This window comes from Microtus ochrogaster, linkage group LG2 (genome assembly GCF_000317375.1).
Source record: "Microtus ochrogaster isolate Prairie Vole_2 linkage group LG2, MicOch1.0, whole genome shotgun sequence".
NCBI lineage: Eukaryota > Metazoa > Chordata > Mammalia > Rodentia > Cricetidae > Microtus > Microtus ochrogaster.
Window position 1 is genome coordinate 41663846 of NC_022028.1, and position 18575 is coordinate 41682420.

At 45.1% G+C, this 18575-nt stretch overlaps 1 protein-coding gene across 3 annotated transcripts in view; it reads left to right on the top strand.

The window, feature by feature from the left end:
• The window catches only part of Slc16a9 (solute carrier family 16 member 9), a 38447-nt gene that overhangs the window by 16356 nt on the left and 3516 nt on the right, over positions 1-18575 (top strand). For 2 of the 3 annotated variants that reach the window (XR_003378102.1, XM_005360155.3), the window contains exons 3-5: positions 5921-6064; positions 10778-10873; positions 17409-18299. Coding sequence is in view for 2 of the 3 variants with exons in the window: in XM_005360155.3 (XP_005360212.1) it covers positions 5921-6064; positions 10778-10873; positions 17409-18299 (1131 nt within the window). In the remaining variant the exon portion in view is untranslated. The remainder of the gene's footprint in view (positions 1-5920; positions 6065-10777; positions 10874-17408; positions 18300-18575) is intronic. The other variant, XM_013351149.2, reaches the window with a different exon arrangement.

The window sequence follows — 18575 nt, forward strand, 5'->3', positions numbered from 1 at the left end:
CTTTTTAGAAAAATGAACTTTTCACTTCCTTCAAGCAAAAAAAAAATTTCTAAAATGTATGGAATTTGAAACATAAACAAAATCAGGAAGAGAACCAGTACTCCAAAGGATCTAAGGTGAAGTCAGAGTCGATCTCAAGTCCTGGCTCAATCACCTTTTAGTCCTGTGATTTTGGGCAGGCCATTCACCTCCTTTGGGCCTGACGCCAGCTACAAGATGAGGAGGTATTTGGACTTTTCAACTTAAAGCTTTTGAGGATGAACATAGAAAAGAGAAACTCTGAGAGCTCAAGGGAGAACTTGTTTAAAATAAGTGGTAGAAGAGCAAACACATCTGGAAGTGTGTGTGTGTGTGTGTGTGTGTGTGTGTGTGTGTGTGTATGGGTTGAGACTTCTTAAATACCAAGGTGACTAGCAAGAGTGGTTCCATCTCTAGAGTTTCTTGACTAAGGATAGAGTTAAGCTAGGTAAGACGCCAGAAAATCGTGTTTATTTGTAGGCTGATTGAGATTGGAACCCAAGCGAGCAGGCTTCAAGAGCCTTGACAATGTGCTCTGGAGTTTCCCAGATTGCAGCCCTATTCATAGCCAAGCGCTTGAAAGTTGCCTGACTTGTGAGTCAGGACTTCTGATTGGTGCTGAGGGCAGTTGGGTTGTTTTGAGTGAAAGACGAAGTCCGGGTCCTTTGTGGGGAGGAGATTCTTGTTCTGAAGGTCAGCGGAGCTTAACAGTGCTTCGAAGGTCCAGTGTGCCCAAGGTGGGCGTGTCTGGGCCTCGGTCAGAAGTTCAGCTGTGGACGGTGTTCTCTGTAGTGTGATTGACTGCTTCAGCTATGATTTCAGTGTCCTGCCTCAGGGCTGGGGTGTGTGTGTGTGTGTGTGTGTGTGTGTGTGTGTGTGTGTGTGTGTTGGTACATGATCTTCTGGATGCATATAGAGACTGCAGATCAACTTTAAATTCTTCCCCAGGTGTTAGCCAGCTTCAATTCTCAGATTCTTCGAGGTGGTTGGTCAATGAGTTTTTGGGAACTTTCTGTCCTTCCTCTCCCAGCACTTGGATTACAGCATAAAGCACCAAACCTTTCTTTCTAGAAGGTTCTGGAGAGGAGCTCAGGTTTTCATGCATAGCAAACACTTTATCAACCGAGTGACCTCTTCAGTCCTCATTTTCATATGTGTGTATATACACACAAATATATACATCTATATGTATATGCACACTATAGCTATCTATTTATATGTTTGTTTGTTTGTTTGTTTTTCCAAAACAGTTTCTCTGCTTTGGCTGTCCTAGAACTTGTGCGGTAGGCTAGGCTGGCCTCGAACTCACAGAGCCCCACTTTGCCTCTGCCCGCCAAGTGAGTAAAAACATGTACCACCACTACCTGACCCTCTTTTTGTTTTCTTGACTAGTGTGGAGATTGTCTGAGATGGGTGGGCTGCCAGAGGATGGATCGTCATGAGTAGCCAGGCAGGGAAGCCAGCAGGCCTTGCAGAATCCTCGGGTGCTAAGACCTGGGGTCTGTGCTGTTCACAACACATTGTGGTGAGATGAATTTGGCTGAAGAAGAGGGCTTATGCTGGGAGACGAGATGGTTGGTTTTCTGGGTCAGTTTGGTTACATTCATCCTCTGGTTACTCAAGTCCTAAAGCTGGCATTGCTGGGAAGGTTTTTTTTTTTTTTTTGTTTTTGTTTTAAGACTCATTTGGCTTTCAGAGAGAGAGTTTATCCTACATAATCAGGGTGGACTCCAGAAGAGAATGGAGCTTTCCCAGAAAACGACAGTTCTGCCTGAGGCCTGCAGCTTCAGCCTATACCCGAGAGTCCCAGCTGGCCTCTCCTGGTGGCTTGACCTTCCAGATCTCACTTAGACTTGCCTAGTATCGCCTGGCCCTTAGCCCACAGATCTCTCACAATAAATCTATTAGTATCTGTTTCCTGTTGGTGTTGTTTCTGTGGGTGATCTGGATGAGCACAGAAGGAGTGGCAGGTCACTGAAGCAGAGGACAGTAATGGCTTTGCCATATTCTGAGAGATGCTAAAGCACCCCTCCCAAACACACACACACACACACACACACACACACACACACACACACACACACACACACAGAGTCCCCATGTCATTCCCCAAGTTCAAGGAGAAGAATGGAGTCAACCTCATTGCTGAAACAACGGAAGGACGCTTTTCATCCTTTAGTGTGAGGGTCAAGGCAGAGTTAGCAGCCCCCTTCTCCCAGTTTTGGTTCTTAATTCCTCCGGCCTGCGAAGCACCTGTCAGCGTGAGTCAGTAGCGCAGGCAGGCACACCGGCTCAGAGTGCTGTGAGGGCTGTCGGGGCTGCCTATGAGGACTAGCCCAGAGCTGCCAAGGACCGACCCCCTCAACTCCTTCAAGGACTGACTTCCACCCTCTGTGGGAGTCTGTGGCAGAGGCCAGTCCCCATGTACCAGGCATTTCTGGGCCAGTGGCTAAGTGAGTTTTGGTTACTTTTTTGGGGCACCAATGTGTACAAATATCAGCAGACCAACCAGCCAACAGAGTCAGTCAATGTATATGTGATCCAAAATTATCTTTCTGAGGGTGAATCTGAAACTCACGATGTCAGTGGGGTGAAGAGTCTGCCACCCTGGGCTCCTTGTGGTGGAGGAAGACTTAAGGCACTCATGTGCCCCGGATCATTCTGTCAGAAAACCCTTGTTGCACGCCAGGTCCACAGCTGTTTGCCGCTGTATTTTATCTCTCGTTGTATGCTGGCTAACTTATGGCTTTGACACAGCAGTCCTGGTTGGCCTTTGATTTTCTGGGTCCTCAGAAACTTTTTAGGGGAGATGAATACAAGGAGAGAAATGTAATGACTGTCTCCCCCCACACACAAAAAAAAAGCATAATTTCTTTCTTAGAACTACATATTCTGTCTTTTTTGTTTGTTTGTTTTTTGTTTGCTTTGGTTGTTTGTTTGAGATAGAGTCTCACTTTGCAGTCTTGGCTGGTCTGGAACTTGTTAATGGCGTTAAAGGCATGCGCCACCATGTCCGGCTTCATTCCCTGTCTTAATGAGACTTCCTTCCAGGTTTTAAAGAGAAGCCTCCCCTCCCCTTTAAGGCCCTGTCACATTCAGACCTCCACTTCTTGCAGCGTCTCTCAACCTTCCTAATGCTACGACATTTTAATACAGTGCCTCATACCGTGGTGATTCCCAGCCATAAAATTATTTTATTCGTTGCTTCATAGCTGTAACTTTGCTACTGTTATAAAGCATAATGTAAACACCTGTACTTTCTGATGGTCCTAGGCGATCTCTGTGAAAGGGTCCTTCAACCCCCAAAGGGTGTCGTGACTCGCAGGTTGAGAATCTCTGATTTATTTATTCTGTTATCTCTGTCTGATACTCCCTCACTTTTAATCATGGTCTGGAGGCCTCTCATGCAAACAAACCTCATTCCCAAAGGCAATGATCTCTGTGTTAGCTTCCCCTTTCTTCCTTTCTCATTATAACACGACTTCTGAAGCCATGAGACTCTTTCCTTTGTGTTTGCTTTTGCATCCCGTTTGTGACTGGGAACATACTTCACTGCCTACTCAAGGCTCAGGTTCTCTTCCAAAATCCCCCAAACACCCTGTAACCTGCCTTTTTTTCAGGCGATGGAAATATTCTAAAGAGATTCTCCTGTCCCTTTCTTTGAGGATCAGGCTTTGGAAACAATGGACTCTCAGAAATTCGAGTTTCCTCAGGAACCTCCTACTGAGAACAGACTTGGCTGAACCTGGGGGAATCCAGAGGAGGAATTGTCTCCAGAGAAGCGTTTACATCCTGTGACGTGACCTTTCTGGAGAAACTTGGAGCTGAGGCCGGGGTGGGCAGAGATCACTGCTGCTGGACTGCATGTAACTCTGGCTTTCTATTTAACCCTCCACCCTCACGTCAGGACCCCAGTCCCCGGCAGGGTTGGGAAGGTCACTGGATCTCTTTGTCTCTCTTTCCACTCTGGTCACATTAATAAATCCCCCCTTTCTGCCTTTCCCTATTAATTTGGCTCATTTAATTGGCTTATTGAGGACAGGTGACCAGAACAGGCTCTACGACTCTGCCTCTCTCTCATGGTCCTCTTACTGGCTTGTATTTTGAAGTGGTATCCTCACGACTATTACCATTTCCTTACTAGAAGAATCTTTACTCCCCACTGGAGCAGCACTGATCGTTGGTTACTCTGTTTGACATATCTCAAACTGAACTACCAGCAAGCCTCTCTTTTCATCTTCATCATTTTCCATGGTTCATAATTTGGGCAAACCGCTTTTATTACAAAGGTCTTTTCTATGAAGTGGAAGACTCAAAGCCACATAAGAAATCTCCCTGGAGAACCCTGATTGCTCTTCGGGCTGATGAGGAAGGGGGACTTGGTGGGGGAGGGGGAGGGAAATGGGAGGCGGTGGCGGAGGTAGAAATCTTAAAGAAAGAAAGAAAGAAAGAAAGAAAGAAAGAAAGAAAGAAAGAAAGAAAGAAACACACACACAAAGAAATCTCCCTGGAGAACAGTTCTTTGATTTGTTTGATTGAAATCCGGGACTGGCCTGGCGCTGAGGAACAATGCTTGGTTATTGTAGTTGAGATCTTGTTTGTTAAGATAGAGACTCATAGGTGTGTCCTGTTCTGCAGGGGTGGACTTGACCAAGTCTGGTTACACTTCACTGGTTTGGGTACATTTGTGAAGATTACCCATCGTTCCCACCTTTGTATCCCACCCGCTGTTTCCTTGTGGCCTTCGCACACGTGAATTAGACCATGGTCCCATTTGGAGAACGCGGAGTGAGCCAACCAAGGACACTGTTATGCCTGCTACGGGTTTTGTCAGCTTGATGCAAGTTAGGGGGATCTAGGAAGAGGGAAACTCGGATTGAGAAAAAGCTTGCATCAGATTGGCCTGTGGGCAAGGCCGTGAACATCTTCTTGATTAATGACTGATGTGATAGGCTCCAGGCCACCTCTGTGCATGGGGCTGCCCCTGAGCACCATTCTGGGTGGTTCAAGGAAGCAGGCTGAGCGAGCCATGGGAAGCAAGCTAGTAAGCAGCATTTCTCCCTATCTCTGCTTCAGCTGCTGCCTCCAGGTGCCTGCCCAGACTTCCCTTCATGCAGAATTGCAAACTTTGAGGTTCTTTGTCCTGCCATGCAGTAGAAAGGCACCTTCCTGGGATTTCTCTTTCCTTCCACATGAAACGAGCTTATTGGGCTGACTCTTCAACACCCTTCATTTCCAATCTGTTTGGTGCTATGATTCTAAGCGTTTCCTCTGGCACAGCGCCAGCGAGACACAATCTGTCTCAAGACCTGTTTCACACACGGTGGTTTTCCTTTACACTGAACAAATTCAGGCATGGATAACTTTTGACCATCGGTCAGCCACGCACAGAACTGCAGGAGGTGACAACTGTTGGTCTCAATTTGCAGATGAGGAAACTAAGCCTTGGGGAGTGCAAATCTGTTGCCTGAGATACAACAACTTAACAAGAGGGAAAGCCAATCCCTAGCTCAAATCTGACTCCAGTAATCACCTTTCTCTACAGTGAACTCACCATCCTTTTATAAAAAAAAAAAAATAAAATAAAAAAAATGGGAATAGCAACAGTATCTACTTTCCAGGGCTGCAATAAGGCTAATTGTGGAGTGTGACTCATGTATTGTCTAGCATATGGCAGCATCTAGCATGCAGTAGCGTCCAGCGTCCAGCAGCATCTAGCATGCAGAAATGTCTAGTGTCCCGCAGCATCTAGCATGCAGCAGCGTCTAGAGTGCTCAGAACTGTAGGTGTTGCCATCCTCGGTTGCATTGTGATGGAGCCGTTTTGAACTGACAGTGGATAGATCATGTGGTCGTAAGAAAGGGGTCACTGCTCCATAAGTGAAGGTCTCGATTTCTTTTAGGTCCCGTCTGCAGTCTCTGTGTGTCATCTTTCGGAGCGAGATCCGTCACCATCTTCAGTGGCTTCCTGGTGGCTGGAGGCCTGATGCTGAGCAGTCTTGCCCCCAATATCTACTTTCTGTTTTTTTCCTATGGCATCGTCGTAGGTAAGGAACCCGGCCCCCATAAGACTTCCAGCTCCAGCTCCGCACCATTTCACTGGTGTCTTCTTTTTGTTAAGTGAATCTGAGGAGGGAACGCCTCACGTTCAGTGACTACCTCTAAAAGTTGTTACTTTGGGAACTATCTGCCCATTGAACCCAAGCGCTGGCAGAGTTAACCACATTAAATTTTGTTGTTGTTGTTCTTTTAGGATTTTATGTGTATCGATGTTTGTTTGTTTGTTTGTTTTTGCCTGCATGGATGTCTGTGTGCCATGCATATGCCTTGGTGACCAGGGAAGTCAGAAGGGAGCAAAGGAACACCTGGAACTGGAGTTACAGTTATGAGCTTCCATGAGGGTGCTGGGAAATGAACCTAGGTCTTCTGGAAGAGCAGCCGGGGAGAGAGATGGCTCTTACTGCTGAGCCATCTCTCTAGCCCTAGGATAAACACATTTAACAGTCCCCTTATGCCCCACTGCCGGGAACAGGGAGAGATTTCAAGCTTTCCTCTCTATATTTCTGCAAGGAAAAGAGACAGGTGGAACATAAGCTCAGATGTCCCTGATGTTGGTCACTTCTCTCTGTTTGCTGCTGGGACTTCAGCACCAGTGGGCAGCGGACTTTCAGTTTGTGGCCAGTACCCAATCCAGAAGTTCCGGTTGACATCTAAGGTGGGATTTTTAAAGATGAGGTGTGAGAGTGAAGAGGATGGCAGAGTGGGGATGCTTGATGAAGACTTACTTAGTAACGGATGACTAACGAGCCTGGACCACGCCACAGTTCGTGAAAATCCCTTTGTAATATACTGTATTTAAAGGTGTTTGATGTTGAAAACTGCTAGGCCATGGCCATAGGAGTTCCGACCTGGTTCTGTTATTTTAATTATGCAAATGAGATGATGGCCGTTTCTTGTATATTCACCTTAGCAAACTTAGTACCCTAAGCTTCTCCCCCCAGTCCTCACTTAAATGGTTTTATCATCAACGTCAATTATATTTTTTTCTTCTTTTTTATTTTCTTTAGTCAGGGTTTCTCTGTGTAGCTTTGGAGCCTGTCCTGGAACTCGCTCTGTAGACCAGGCTGGCCTCGAACTCACAGAGATTAGCCTGCCTCTGCCTCCCGAGTGCTGGGATTAAAGGAGTGAATCACCACCGCCTGGTTGTTTTTCTTCTCTTTGTGAGACAGGGTCTCACTATGCAGCTTTGGGTGGTCTGCCTCCTGAGCGCTGGGATTAAAGGTGTGTGCCACCAATTCTAGCCAAAGATGGAACTGATTCTCGTGGCTGTGCAGTTGTGTTGAGCAACTATGATGTTGGGTGGGTTGCGTCTGTTTTGTTTTGAAGCAGGATCTCCTTATGTGACCCAGTCTGCTCTGAATTCTAGATCTTCCTGGCTCAGATCTCCCTGGTTTTGAGATTACATGTGTGCACCACCATGTCTGGCTACTAATTATGATTTTTAGTATTGCCTGAGGCTTTTTCTTTATGGATGCAGTCTATGACTGTATATGTCATAGACTAGATTGAAAAGTACAAGCTAATACCAAGACAACGGCAGCTTTCAGTGCTACATTCTAGGTACGGATGATGCATGCTTGCATTTTCAATGTCCTTTAATCCCATGTGATTGTGCTAAATGTCAGAAGCGAGAATCCGAGAGTCATGGCGCTGGTCATCCAGGTAGAAGGATGGACTTCTCTGTGCGTAACTGGCCCCACAGCAGAAGCAAGGACACTGACAATGTGAAGCCAGTGTCTGGTGCTGGCGTACTGTGTGTCTGTGCAGAGAAAGGATGCAGGGATGGCCATGTGACCCAAGTCTCTAGGGAAAGGTAGGATGTGGTCAGTGGATGGTCACTGGAAGAGAATTGAGGGTAGTGGAAGACACCTAGAGCCAAACACTCAGACTGGGATGCGGTGGGTACAAACAGCAACCTTTTCAAGAGTCAGTGTGTGTGTGTGTGTGTGTGTGTGTGCAGTGCATGCAGAGGCCAGAAGGGGGCATCATATCCCCAACAGCCAGAGTTCCAGGTGGTTTTGAGATGCCTGGGAACCAAACTCAGAATCTCTGGCAGAGCTGCTAGTGTCCCAGTCCCCAACAGCTGCCTTTCCTACATGTTTTTGTTGTTGTTTTGTTTTAAGGAATGCATATGTCACCTAGGAAGTTGCAAATATGTCAAAGCATCTGTTAGAACCCCAGTGGGGACATGGTGCGTCTTCTGTCATTTTTATTGCAGAAGCATAGAGTGATGTGTGCCACTAGGCACCAGCTTATTGCGCTGAAGGCTCAGGGAGCTAGGGGGAGGTCAGAGTTCAGACGAGAGGTGCTGGGATGAACTGGCAGCGGGTGATGGATCCTTTGAGCTGTGGGTGTGATAAGGGGCTTGGGCTCTGGCTGACTCATACTTCCTGCTGCATAGCTGCAGGAGAGTCTTCCAGGATCATCTGGGTTTATGCAAGGATTGAAGAGCGTGGCAATGGGGATGCATACAGCTTCGGCAATGATGGGTGTGCTTCAGGAAGTCTATAAAGGGGAGAGAAAGAGAATTATTGAAGTTGTTTCCAAGCAAAAATCCTTGGCTATGGGAATCTGTCCTAAGGTGGCCATGGTCCAGAATGAAAGTCTTGCTGGGCAGAAGTCCTTGTTGGCAGTGCTTTTTGTGTGTGTGTTGCAGGGTCATTTGTGAACGGCTTTTGACAGCTCTTTCTCTCAGGGGTACGTGTCCCAGATCCTGGTCTTCATACTCTTCTTATTTATTTATTTATTTATTTATTCATGTTTTATGGCTTGATAAGAATGACTCCATTTTGATTCTATTTTTCTCAGAGTGGGGTGATACACACACACACATACACAGAGAGAGAGAGACAGAGACAGAGACAGAGAGATATTCTGGAGTTGGTGTCTCATCCAGATGTAGATGATCAAGCACATTCTAGGTGGAATAAACACTCTTTAGGCCACAGAATTACATTTTATGTTCACTTGTTTAAGCAAAAGGAACAGTGACATGCCACTTGTGTTTATGCCTTGAATACTCAGCAGTACAGGCTTTAAAAAATTCATGTCTCTTCATTGCACATGGGACTGTGTCACATAAGAACAAGTTCATATTGTATTTTACACGTTCCCTTCAGCCTCCTCTTCTTCCCCCTCCCCTCCTACCAGCCCCCCTCTCCTCCCTCTCCCATCAGTCCCCTAGATAGTTGCCCTAAACTCTAGAAGCCTCGGAGGAGAGAAAACATGTTTCTGACACTGGCTGAATTTGCCTAAATGTGGTTATTTGATTTTGAAATTATTATGCTTCTCAGGAGTTTGTTTCCTGCTAGAATTTGATCAGAGGTGCCCGGCTACCAGAGAAGGCTTTAAGACAACAGTTTGGAAACTTTAGCGTCTTGCAACTTTTTAATTTTCTTCCTCAGGACTCTAAGGAACTTCAGATGATGTGGAGCGTACATTTATTTAGTGTATTATGTTTTAACATATTACATATAAAATATAATACATTTGCGGCTTGGGAGATGCTTTGTGGTTTATCGAGGCAGGGTTTCTCTGTGTAACATCCCTAAGTTCTAAGTCTTAGTAGACCAGGTTGGCCTCGAACTCACAGAGATCTACCTACCTCTACTTCTCAAGTGCTGGGATTAAAGGTGTGCACCACCACTGTCCATCAGCCCTTAGATGCTTCTTACTCTGATCAAGTTGAGTCAGGATTTTCCACCCCACTCTGGCTTTCTAGGAGACAATGTTCTCTGTGTCTGTCTACTCAGCCCGCTGAGTAGTGACTGGTTTTTTACTGAAGTTATGTGAGAAAAATACAGACCTTCATGCACCAAAAAAGTATTTGGAAAAGGAAAGCATTTTCCTTTAAGATTTATTTTATTTTAAATTCCATGCATCTGTCCTAAGTGGCTATGTACTCATGCATGCAGGTGCACACAGTGGCCAGCAGAGGGAGTCAGATCCCCCATAGCCTGAGTTGGGCAGTTGTAGTTTGTTTGATGTGGGTGCTGGGAATTGAACTCAGGTCCTAGGCAAGAGCAGTGTACCCTCTGAACAGCTGAGCCGAGCCATCTCCCCAGCCCCAGAGAAGGGCTTTGTTGTTGTTTTTTTTTTTTTTCTCAAGTAACTATATTTTTTTCTTGATACCATTGCAAAAAGGTAAAAAGCAAATTCAGGGAAGCCAAATGAGATAGACGCTGATGGAAAACCAGCAACTAGTACCAGATTTCACCGGTACTCACAGAGACTAAAAGATAAAACCAAAGAGCTAGACATAACCGAGAGACCTGAGATATAGGCATGATTAAGTATTTTGTTTGTTTGTTTATTTTTCAAGACAGGATTTCTTTGTAGCTTTGGAACTTGTCCTGGAACTAGCTCTTGTAGACCAGGCTGGCCTGCCTGCCTCTGCCTCCTGAGTGCTGGGATTAAAGGTGTGAGCCACCACCGCCCTACATGTTTTTTCTTTTTTGAATTATTCTTTTGTACCTCAGAAATTGGGCAATTTCTATTTTTGCTTGACTCTGATGTTAAGGCAGGTGAAGAAAAATGCTGCTTCTCAGATGTCCATTGAGTCCCCAATACTGACAGAGGAGTCTGGGGACTCTGATGTCTAGGCAACAGGTTCCACAGCTTCTGGGTGGGGACCCTTCATTTTCTTCTTCTGCATTGAAGCTGTGCACCTGTCTAAACTCCTGCTGTCTTCTTACGTGCAGGTCTCGGATGTGGCTTGTTATACACCGCGACAGTGACCATCACGTGCCAGTATTTTGACAGCCGCCGAGGCCTTGCGCTTGGCCTGATTTCAACAGGTACCTTTTCAAAATTAAGTACAGTATAGTCACAAGTTAACATTTTAAACAGAGCAAAGAGGTGTGAAACGTGTGTGTGCAACCAGCCTCTGCCCAGTGGCCAGTCAGTCAGAAAGCAAAGTGTTTTTTTTTTTTTTAGTAGCACTCCTAGAAGGAAAGTTTATTTTCTACCATAAATATAGGAATAGCTCTCAAAAACCCCGAAACCCAAGCCAGGCAGTGGTGGCACATGCCTTTAATCCAAGCACTTATGTAGCACAAATAATAAAAGGGAAAATGGCAACTCTCCACAGCAGCAGAGCCTTTGAGAGGTCAGGTGGTAGAGCATGGGACTCTTAATCCCAGGGTCATGGGTTCAAGCCCCACGTTGGGCTCCAAATGCAGAATGGTAATAAAACCCAAAGACAGATATTGAGGTTCTGTCCGAAAACCAGAAAAGCAGAGCAGCCAAGCCATTAGAGAAGTCTTACCTCTACCAGGGCTGGGCAACTGCAGACTATACAGACTAAGCCTTTTCCCTTCCTATTTTATATTCCCTCTAGTGCTGGGATTAAAGGTGTGAGCCATCATCACCTGGATTTGTTTCTGCATTGATCTTGTGTAGTTCAGGGTGGCCTTGAACTCACAGAGACCAGCAAGTCTCCCAAATCCTGGGATTAAAGGTGTGTACCACCACTGCCTGACCTCTAGTGGCTTAGCTTTGCCCTTCTGATCTTTAGGCAAGCTTTATTTATTTTTTTAAAAAATTCACGATACACTTGGAAGGCAGAGGCAGATGGATCTCTCTGAGTTTATGGTCAGGCCAGCCTGGTCTACAGAACAAATTTTAGGATAGCCAGAGCTACACAGAGAGACCCTGTCTCAAAAAACAACAACAACAACAAAATAATAAACACCACAAAACTCAAATAAACAAGCAAAAACAAACAAACAAACAAGAAAACCCCCAGATCCATAAATGACAGACCTGAGTACTAGACCTCAGAGTGATGGCTGCTGAGGAAGCTTCTAGTTGTTCCCAGGTTGTCTGCAGCTCTCTGCAGAAGAGCGCTCGGATGACAGCGTCTGCTCTGGGAAGAAGGAAGGACGGGCAGGAAACAAGAGCTGCAGCCACTGTCAGAGTCTGAGGTCAGCCTTACCACGTAGTGAAGCACAGAATCCCGCCTAAAGCCCTGGTCTCTGAGCACGTCTCACTCACCTGGCTACACATCCAAGCCATACACACTCTTATTTTTTTTCTCTAATAATTAACACATGATAGCTGAAGGTGTAAAATAGCATATAAAAATATAGATTTTAAGCCCTGTGTGGGAGCCTATATTTTTAATTACAAAGGTCTGGGGCAGAAGGTTTGTGACCATGGATTCAGCCGTGGCTATATGTAGTGAGAACCCTGTCTCAGACAAACAAAGAAAAACATATATAAGTTTTATATATAATTTATGACCTCCTCCAGGTATGTTGGGGTGGTAGTTCATGTTTTAGATGGATTTAAAAAAACCTCTAAGGTAGTATCAGTCTCTGTGACTGATATTATAGCAGTCTATTTAGGGCAGTGGTTCTCAACCTGCAGGTCTTGATCCTTCTGATGGGTTGAAGGACCCTTTCACCAGCTTACATATCAGATATATTTGCATTATGATTCATAACAGTAGCAAAATTACAGTTATGAAGTAGCAATGAAGATTATTTTGTGGCAGGGGGTCACCACAATTTGAGGAACTGTATTCCACAAGAACAGGAAGTGTCTTTATTTTAAATGGAAAATGGATTTTTTTCATATGATATATTCTGTTTATGGCTCTCCCTCCCCCTGGTCATTCCAGATCCTCCCGACCCACCCAGATCCACATCCCTTCTTGTTCTCTCCACCCAAGAAAAAAAATAAAAAATCATAAAACAAGACAAAATAAAATAAACTTGAATATGACAAAATAAGCAAACAGAAAAACAAAGCGCCAAACAAAAGCACGAGAAGCTGTTGTAGGCACAGAGACAGAATTGTGTGCACAGAAATTCCCTAAAACACAAAATCAGAAGTCATAACATAGAAGCAAGAGGCCTGTAGGGTAAGAAAACAAACAAACAAACAAACAAACAAACAAAAAAACTAAGTAAGCCCAGGCAAAGCATTAGGAGACAAATAAACATAAAAACAAAAAGAAAACACCTCCGAAAACATCACTGGGTTCGTTTTCTGTTGGGCATCTACTAGAGAAAACCAACTTTCCATTTGTGAGTGGTTCTCGTTGGAGATAGCTTCCGGATTAGGGAAGGGGGCTTGTGTCCACGCTCATCACTGGAGAACGTGTTCCTAATGGCCATCTTTCCAGCATCCTGGAGTTAGATTTTGGTCACTCACTTGCGGGTTGGTGTCGGACAAGGTACTTCACTGCTCAGTGTTTCCCTTTTCTGCACTGTAAGACGGGAACAGTGATATCAGACATGACACTTGGTTATTGGCGCTGTTGAGGCACACGCAGACTGTAGGATGGCTAGTGATTGTGTCTGTGACCAGAATATCCTGCTGTGTCCAAATTTATTGATGCCAAAGACACTGGAAATTTCCTGCTGTTGTGTGGCTCTGGCTTGGCACTCAGTCTGGAGGGCAGAGAAGAGGGGGTGTACTGTAGCCCAGCAAATCAAAACTGCAATACCCGTGGGCAGTCCATCTGAAAGGTCTCTATTAACAGTTTACTAATGTAGAGCCAGGCATGAAACACCCTTCATCTCAGGAGATCACAGAGAAGCAAAATCTTAGTAGTTTTTCTAAAAGAAACCATGAGTCAATGCCTTGACACATAACCCCCTAGTTGAAAGGGGTAAAACGTAGAAACATAAGCATATTATAAAGGTTTTAGCCTGACCTGGTGGTGCACGCATGCCGGCCCAGCACTTAGGAGGCTGAAGCAGGATAGCTGAGTTCAAGGTCAACTCTGAATCCTTGGGGGAGAAGGGGGTGGGGGGAACAACACCTGTTTCAAAACTAACAGCAACAAACCCCTGAAGGTTGTGGACTGTGATCTTCTCGGTGGTGAGTCGGGATTAGAAAACAGCCTTCTCCTCCAACCTGCCTCACGCTCTGCTTTTGTACACTGCATGGTTTTTCTATTTTTAGCCTATTTTTAAAAGTGAAAAGAACATTTCATAATGTGTGAACATTTGGGGAAACTGAGTGTCCATAAATAGCTGTGCTGTTTCCTGTCTGGTGTTTCTGTGTTTCCCAGGGAGAGGTGAATACCGGGGACAGATGGGCATTGTAAGCTTACGGTGTCTTAGATGCTTGCCTTCTGTCCTCTTAGGGAAAAGCCTGAAACAATGGGTATTGATGAGCGAATTAGTGCACGTGCGTGTCCCCTAAACAGTAATTATTTTTCCTCTGCGTAGCAGTTCAAAATCTAGACTGGGATGAGAGCTTAATTAGTGTTTTTTTTCTCACTTTGCTCTGTATGTTGACTATTTTTTTTCAATTAAGATGTTCTTGTAGACGATTAAAAATTAGAGCTTTGCATTTTCCAAAAAAAAATGCCGCGAGGAAACTCTGAAATCGGTTCCCATGACCCTGGAGAATCGCCACCTCTTTCTAAATCATGGCCACATGCTCATGGGACACAGGCAGAGATTCAGGGTTTGCCTTGCCCCATCACACAGCATATTGTAGCTGTTAATAATTTCTGCTGAAGTAATTGGATGTATTTCAGGGTAGGACAGATGAACTCTGTTGGTGAGCGATGGCGATACTTTCTCAAGATCAAGGCAGAATGCAGAACCTTAAATTACATTTCTTTATGAGTGTGTGTGTGTGTGTGTGTGTGTGTGTGTACATGTGTGTATGAATGTGAGCATGTGCAGCCACTTGCCCCAGCTCAGGCAGAGATCATGGGAAAACTTACTGAAGTTGGTACACGTCTGCCAGCCAGCATGAGAGTCAGAGACACTGAGCTCAGGTCCTCGGGTGTGGTGGCAGGTGTCTTTCTCTGCCGATCCAGCTCTCTGCCACGAAAACAGAACTTTTAAAATACCAAGAACGTGTTCAATGTTCTAGAGACTAGCGGTCAAAGAGCATGACCACTTTTCAGAGAACCCAGGTTTTGGTTCCCAGCATCCACATGGCAGGATATAACTATTGCTATGGCAGTTCCAAGGGATCCAATGCCCTCTCTGACCACCTTAGGCACCAGGCACAGACATGTGTACATATGGTGCACACATGTGTATTCAAGCAAAACATTCGTAGACACTAAATCTAAATCTTTTTAAAAGTACACATTTAAGGTCTAATGGTGTGATGTCTTATGAGAATCTGTGTCGCATGGCATGCTGGTAGAAGTCACAAACAAAGAGTTTATGGTGAAGACATAGGACAACAGTCTTGAGGTTGCCCATTCTGCTCCCTTTTTTGTTTTTTTTAAGTATTTATTTATTTATTATGTATACAATATTCTGTCTCTGTATATGCCTGCAGGCTACAGATGGTTGTGAGCCACCATGTGGTTGCTGGGAATTGAACTCAGGACCTTTGGAAGAGCAGGCAATGCTCTTAACCTCTGTCTGCTCCCTTCTTTGTTTTCTGAACTGGGTTTAGCTGTTGGAGCACACACCGCTTTTCAAAGATAGGGGAGAAATTTGTCTATTATTTTTATCTTGCGTGTATGGGTGTTTTGCCTGCATGTATGTCTGTGCATCGAATTCATATAGTGCCTGAGAGGACCAAAAGAACTGGGATCCCCTGGAACTGGAGTTACAGGTAGTTGTGGGCTGTCACCGAACCTGGGTTCTCTGCAAGAGCAACCAGTGTTCTTAACCGCTACATCATCTCTTTGCTCCTGGTTGTAATATTTTTTGATGAGATGAGTTTTTAGAGCATGGATGTTATGATCATCCAACTCAGAATTTTAAAAAATTAACCTGTTTACATTTTCCTGCTGTTTCATATGTCATTTCCCAGGGATACTTAAATTTTTTAAATGCTCAATTTTTAAAAAAATGAAATAAGAACCCAACAAGAACAGCAAAAATTAAACAGCATCACGGTGTGCTTAGGGAAATAGATGCTGAAGAGGAGGCATTTGTCCCGGTGTGGTATATAAGCCAGCATACTATAATTGAAACACTCCATCAAATCCCATGTCAGCCTCTTCCCATACCAATGCACTAAGAATACGAATCACTCATTCTAGTGATTCAGCAATGAATTTAAATGATCAAACCATTATTAATATCCTAAAATTAATCTACAGCAGTCATCTTAAAAATGGAATGTAAAGATTTGCTTTCACAAAGACAATAAGACATAGTACAGAGCACAGAACATAAAAAATGTAAAAGGTAGTCAAAGATAGTGTTCGGTATGACTATAAGGGCCAGCAAGATGACTCAGTGGGGAAAGCCTATGCTGCCAAGCCAGATGACCTGAATTCAAGTCCTGAGACCCACGTTGTAGAATGAGAGAAGTGACTCCCAAAAGTTGTCTTCTGAGCTACACACGTGTGCACACACACACACACACACACACACATGCACACACACATGCACACACATGCACACATGCATACACATGCATGCTGTGGAAAGTGCATGGCTGTATAAAATACACACTAAACAAACAAACAAAACTGTAATTTAAAAAATTTTGAAATAACTAAATTCCATGGGTTCCTGGAGTCAGGCTGACTGAATTATGTTGGTTTACAACTTTGAGAACTGTGGTAAATTTCTCAAGCTCTCCAGCCCTTATTCACATCATCCGTAGATTGGGGGTTATAGTAGGATGTACTCAATAGGACCATTACAAGTAATAAATGAGATCACGTAGCCAATGTACGCAACAGGGAGCTGGAGAGATGGCTCAGCAGATAAAGGTATTTATGGCTATCACAGAGGACCCAAGTTCAGTTCCCAGTACCCACATCAGGCAACTCACAGCCACCTGTGATCTCAGCTACAGGGGATCTGGCCTTTGTGGGTGCCCACTCCACACAGAGACACATACATATAATTTAAAAATCAGATAAATCCTGGCAGGACTGGAGAGATGGCTCAGTGGTTAAGAGCACTGGCTGTGCTTGCAGAGGACTGGGCTTTGGTTCCCAGCACCCACGCGGCGGCTAACAATGGTCTGTAACTCGAGTTGCAGCAGATCTAATGCCCTCTACTGGCCTCATGGGCACTACACGTATGTGGTGCACATATAACCCTGCCACAAAAACGTGCGTAGGCATAAAATTAAAATTAAAAAAAAAACTTTAAAATAAAATAATTCCTGAACACAAACAGGTCTTTGGATGTTGATTCTGAAGATGAAACTTTAAAATAAAATAATTCCTGAATACAAACAGGGTCTTTGGATGTTGATTCTGAAGACGGATGGCCTATGAGTACTGCTGTCCTGCAATCTCCGTGTTCTTGTGGCTTTAATACTAAGGGATCGTGAGGACCAGTGTAAATAGTAAGTGTGCTTGTGACGCCACCAGTGCGTGTCCTAAGGCAATAGAAACGATCAGATTAAGACTGAGAGCTTCTTGCTCCCTTGCAGGTTCGAGCGTGGGCCTCTTCATCTACGCTGCTCTGCAGAGGATGCTGATAGAGTTCTACGGCCTGGATGGGTGCCTACTTATTGTGGGCGCGCTGGCTTTAAACATACTCGCCTGTGGCAGTCTGATGAGGCCCTTGCAGTCTCCCGCCTGCCCTTTTCCTGAAAAAATAGCTCCGGAGAACGTTCTAGAGAGGTACTCCACGTACAGTGAGAAAGAGAAGAGCCTGGAAGAAAATCTGAACATCGTGGACAAGGGCTACAGTACCGAAGATAAATGCACCAACACCTTGCCCAACGGTGACTGGGCACGGGACAACCCCCAAAACCCCACAGCCGCGGCGCACAAAAAGAAGGTTGTGGAGCAGACTTATTTTTGCAAGCAGCTTGCCAAGAGGAAATGGCAGTCATATAGGAACTACTGCGGCGAGACCGTGTCTCTTTTTAAAAACAAAGTCTTCGCGGCGCTTTTCATCGCCATCTTGCTTTTTGACATCGGAGGGTTTCCGCCGTCGCTGCTCATGGAGGACGTCGCGAGAAGTTCCAACGTGAGGGAAGAGGACCTCACCATGCCGCTCATCTCCATCATCGGCATTATGACAGCCGTGGGCAAGCTTCTTTTAGGCATCATGGCTGACTTCAAGTGGGTCAACACCTTGTATCTCTATGTAGCCACCCTGATCATCACGGGCCTGGCCTTGTGTGCAATCCCCCTTGCCAAGAGTTACATCACCCTGGCGATACTTTCTGGGATCTTGGGTTTTCTTACTGGTAATTGGTCCATCTTCCCGTATGTGACCACAAAGACTGTAGGGATTGACAAGTTAGCCCACGCCTATGGGATCCTCATGTTCTTCGCTGGACTTGGGAACAGCCTCGGGCCACCGATTGTTGGTAAGACGCCCGTCTTCAAGTTCCTCACGGTGACAATTCCTGATAGAGAAGTTCTCAGTAGTGAAGATTTGCACCAAGTAAAGTGGATTATTTCAAGGTAGTTTATTCAAGATTGGCTAGGGCTGCGGATGTAACCGGGCTGGAAGGGGGTTTGCCTAGCGTGCCAGAAGCTCTAGGTTTATTCTCCAGCTCTGTCTAAAGCCAGGTGTGAGAGCCGCACACACCTGTAACCCTAGTCCTTGGGAGTGGGAAGTTTAAGCTCATCTTTGGTACATG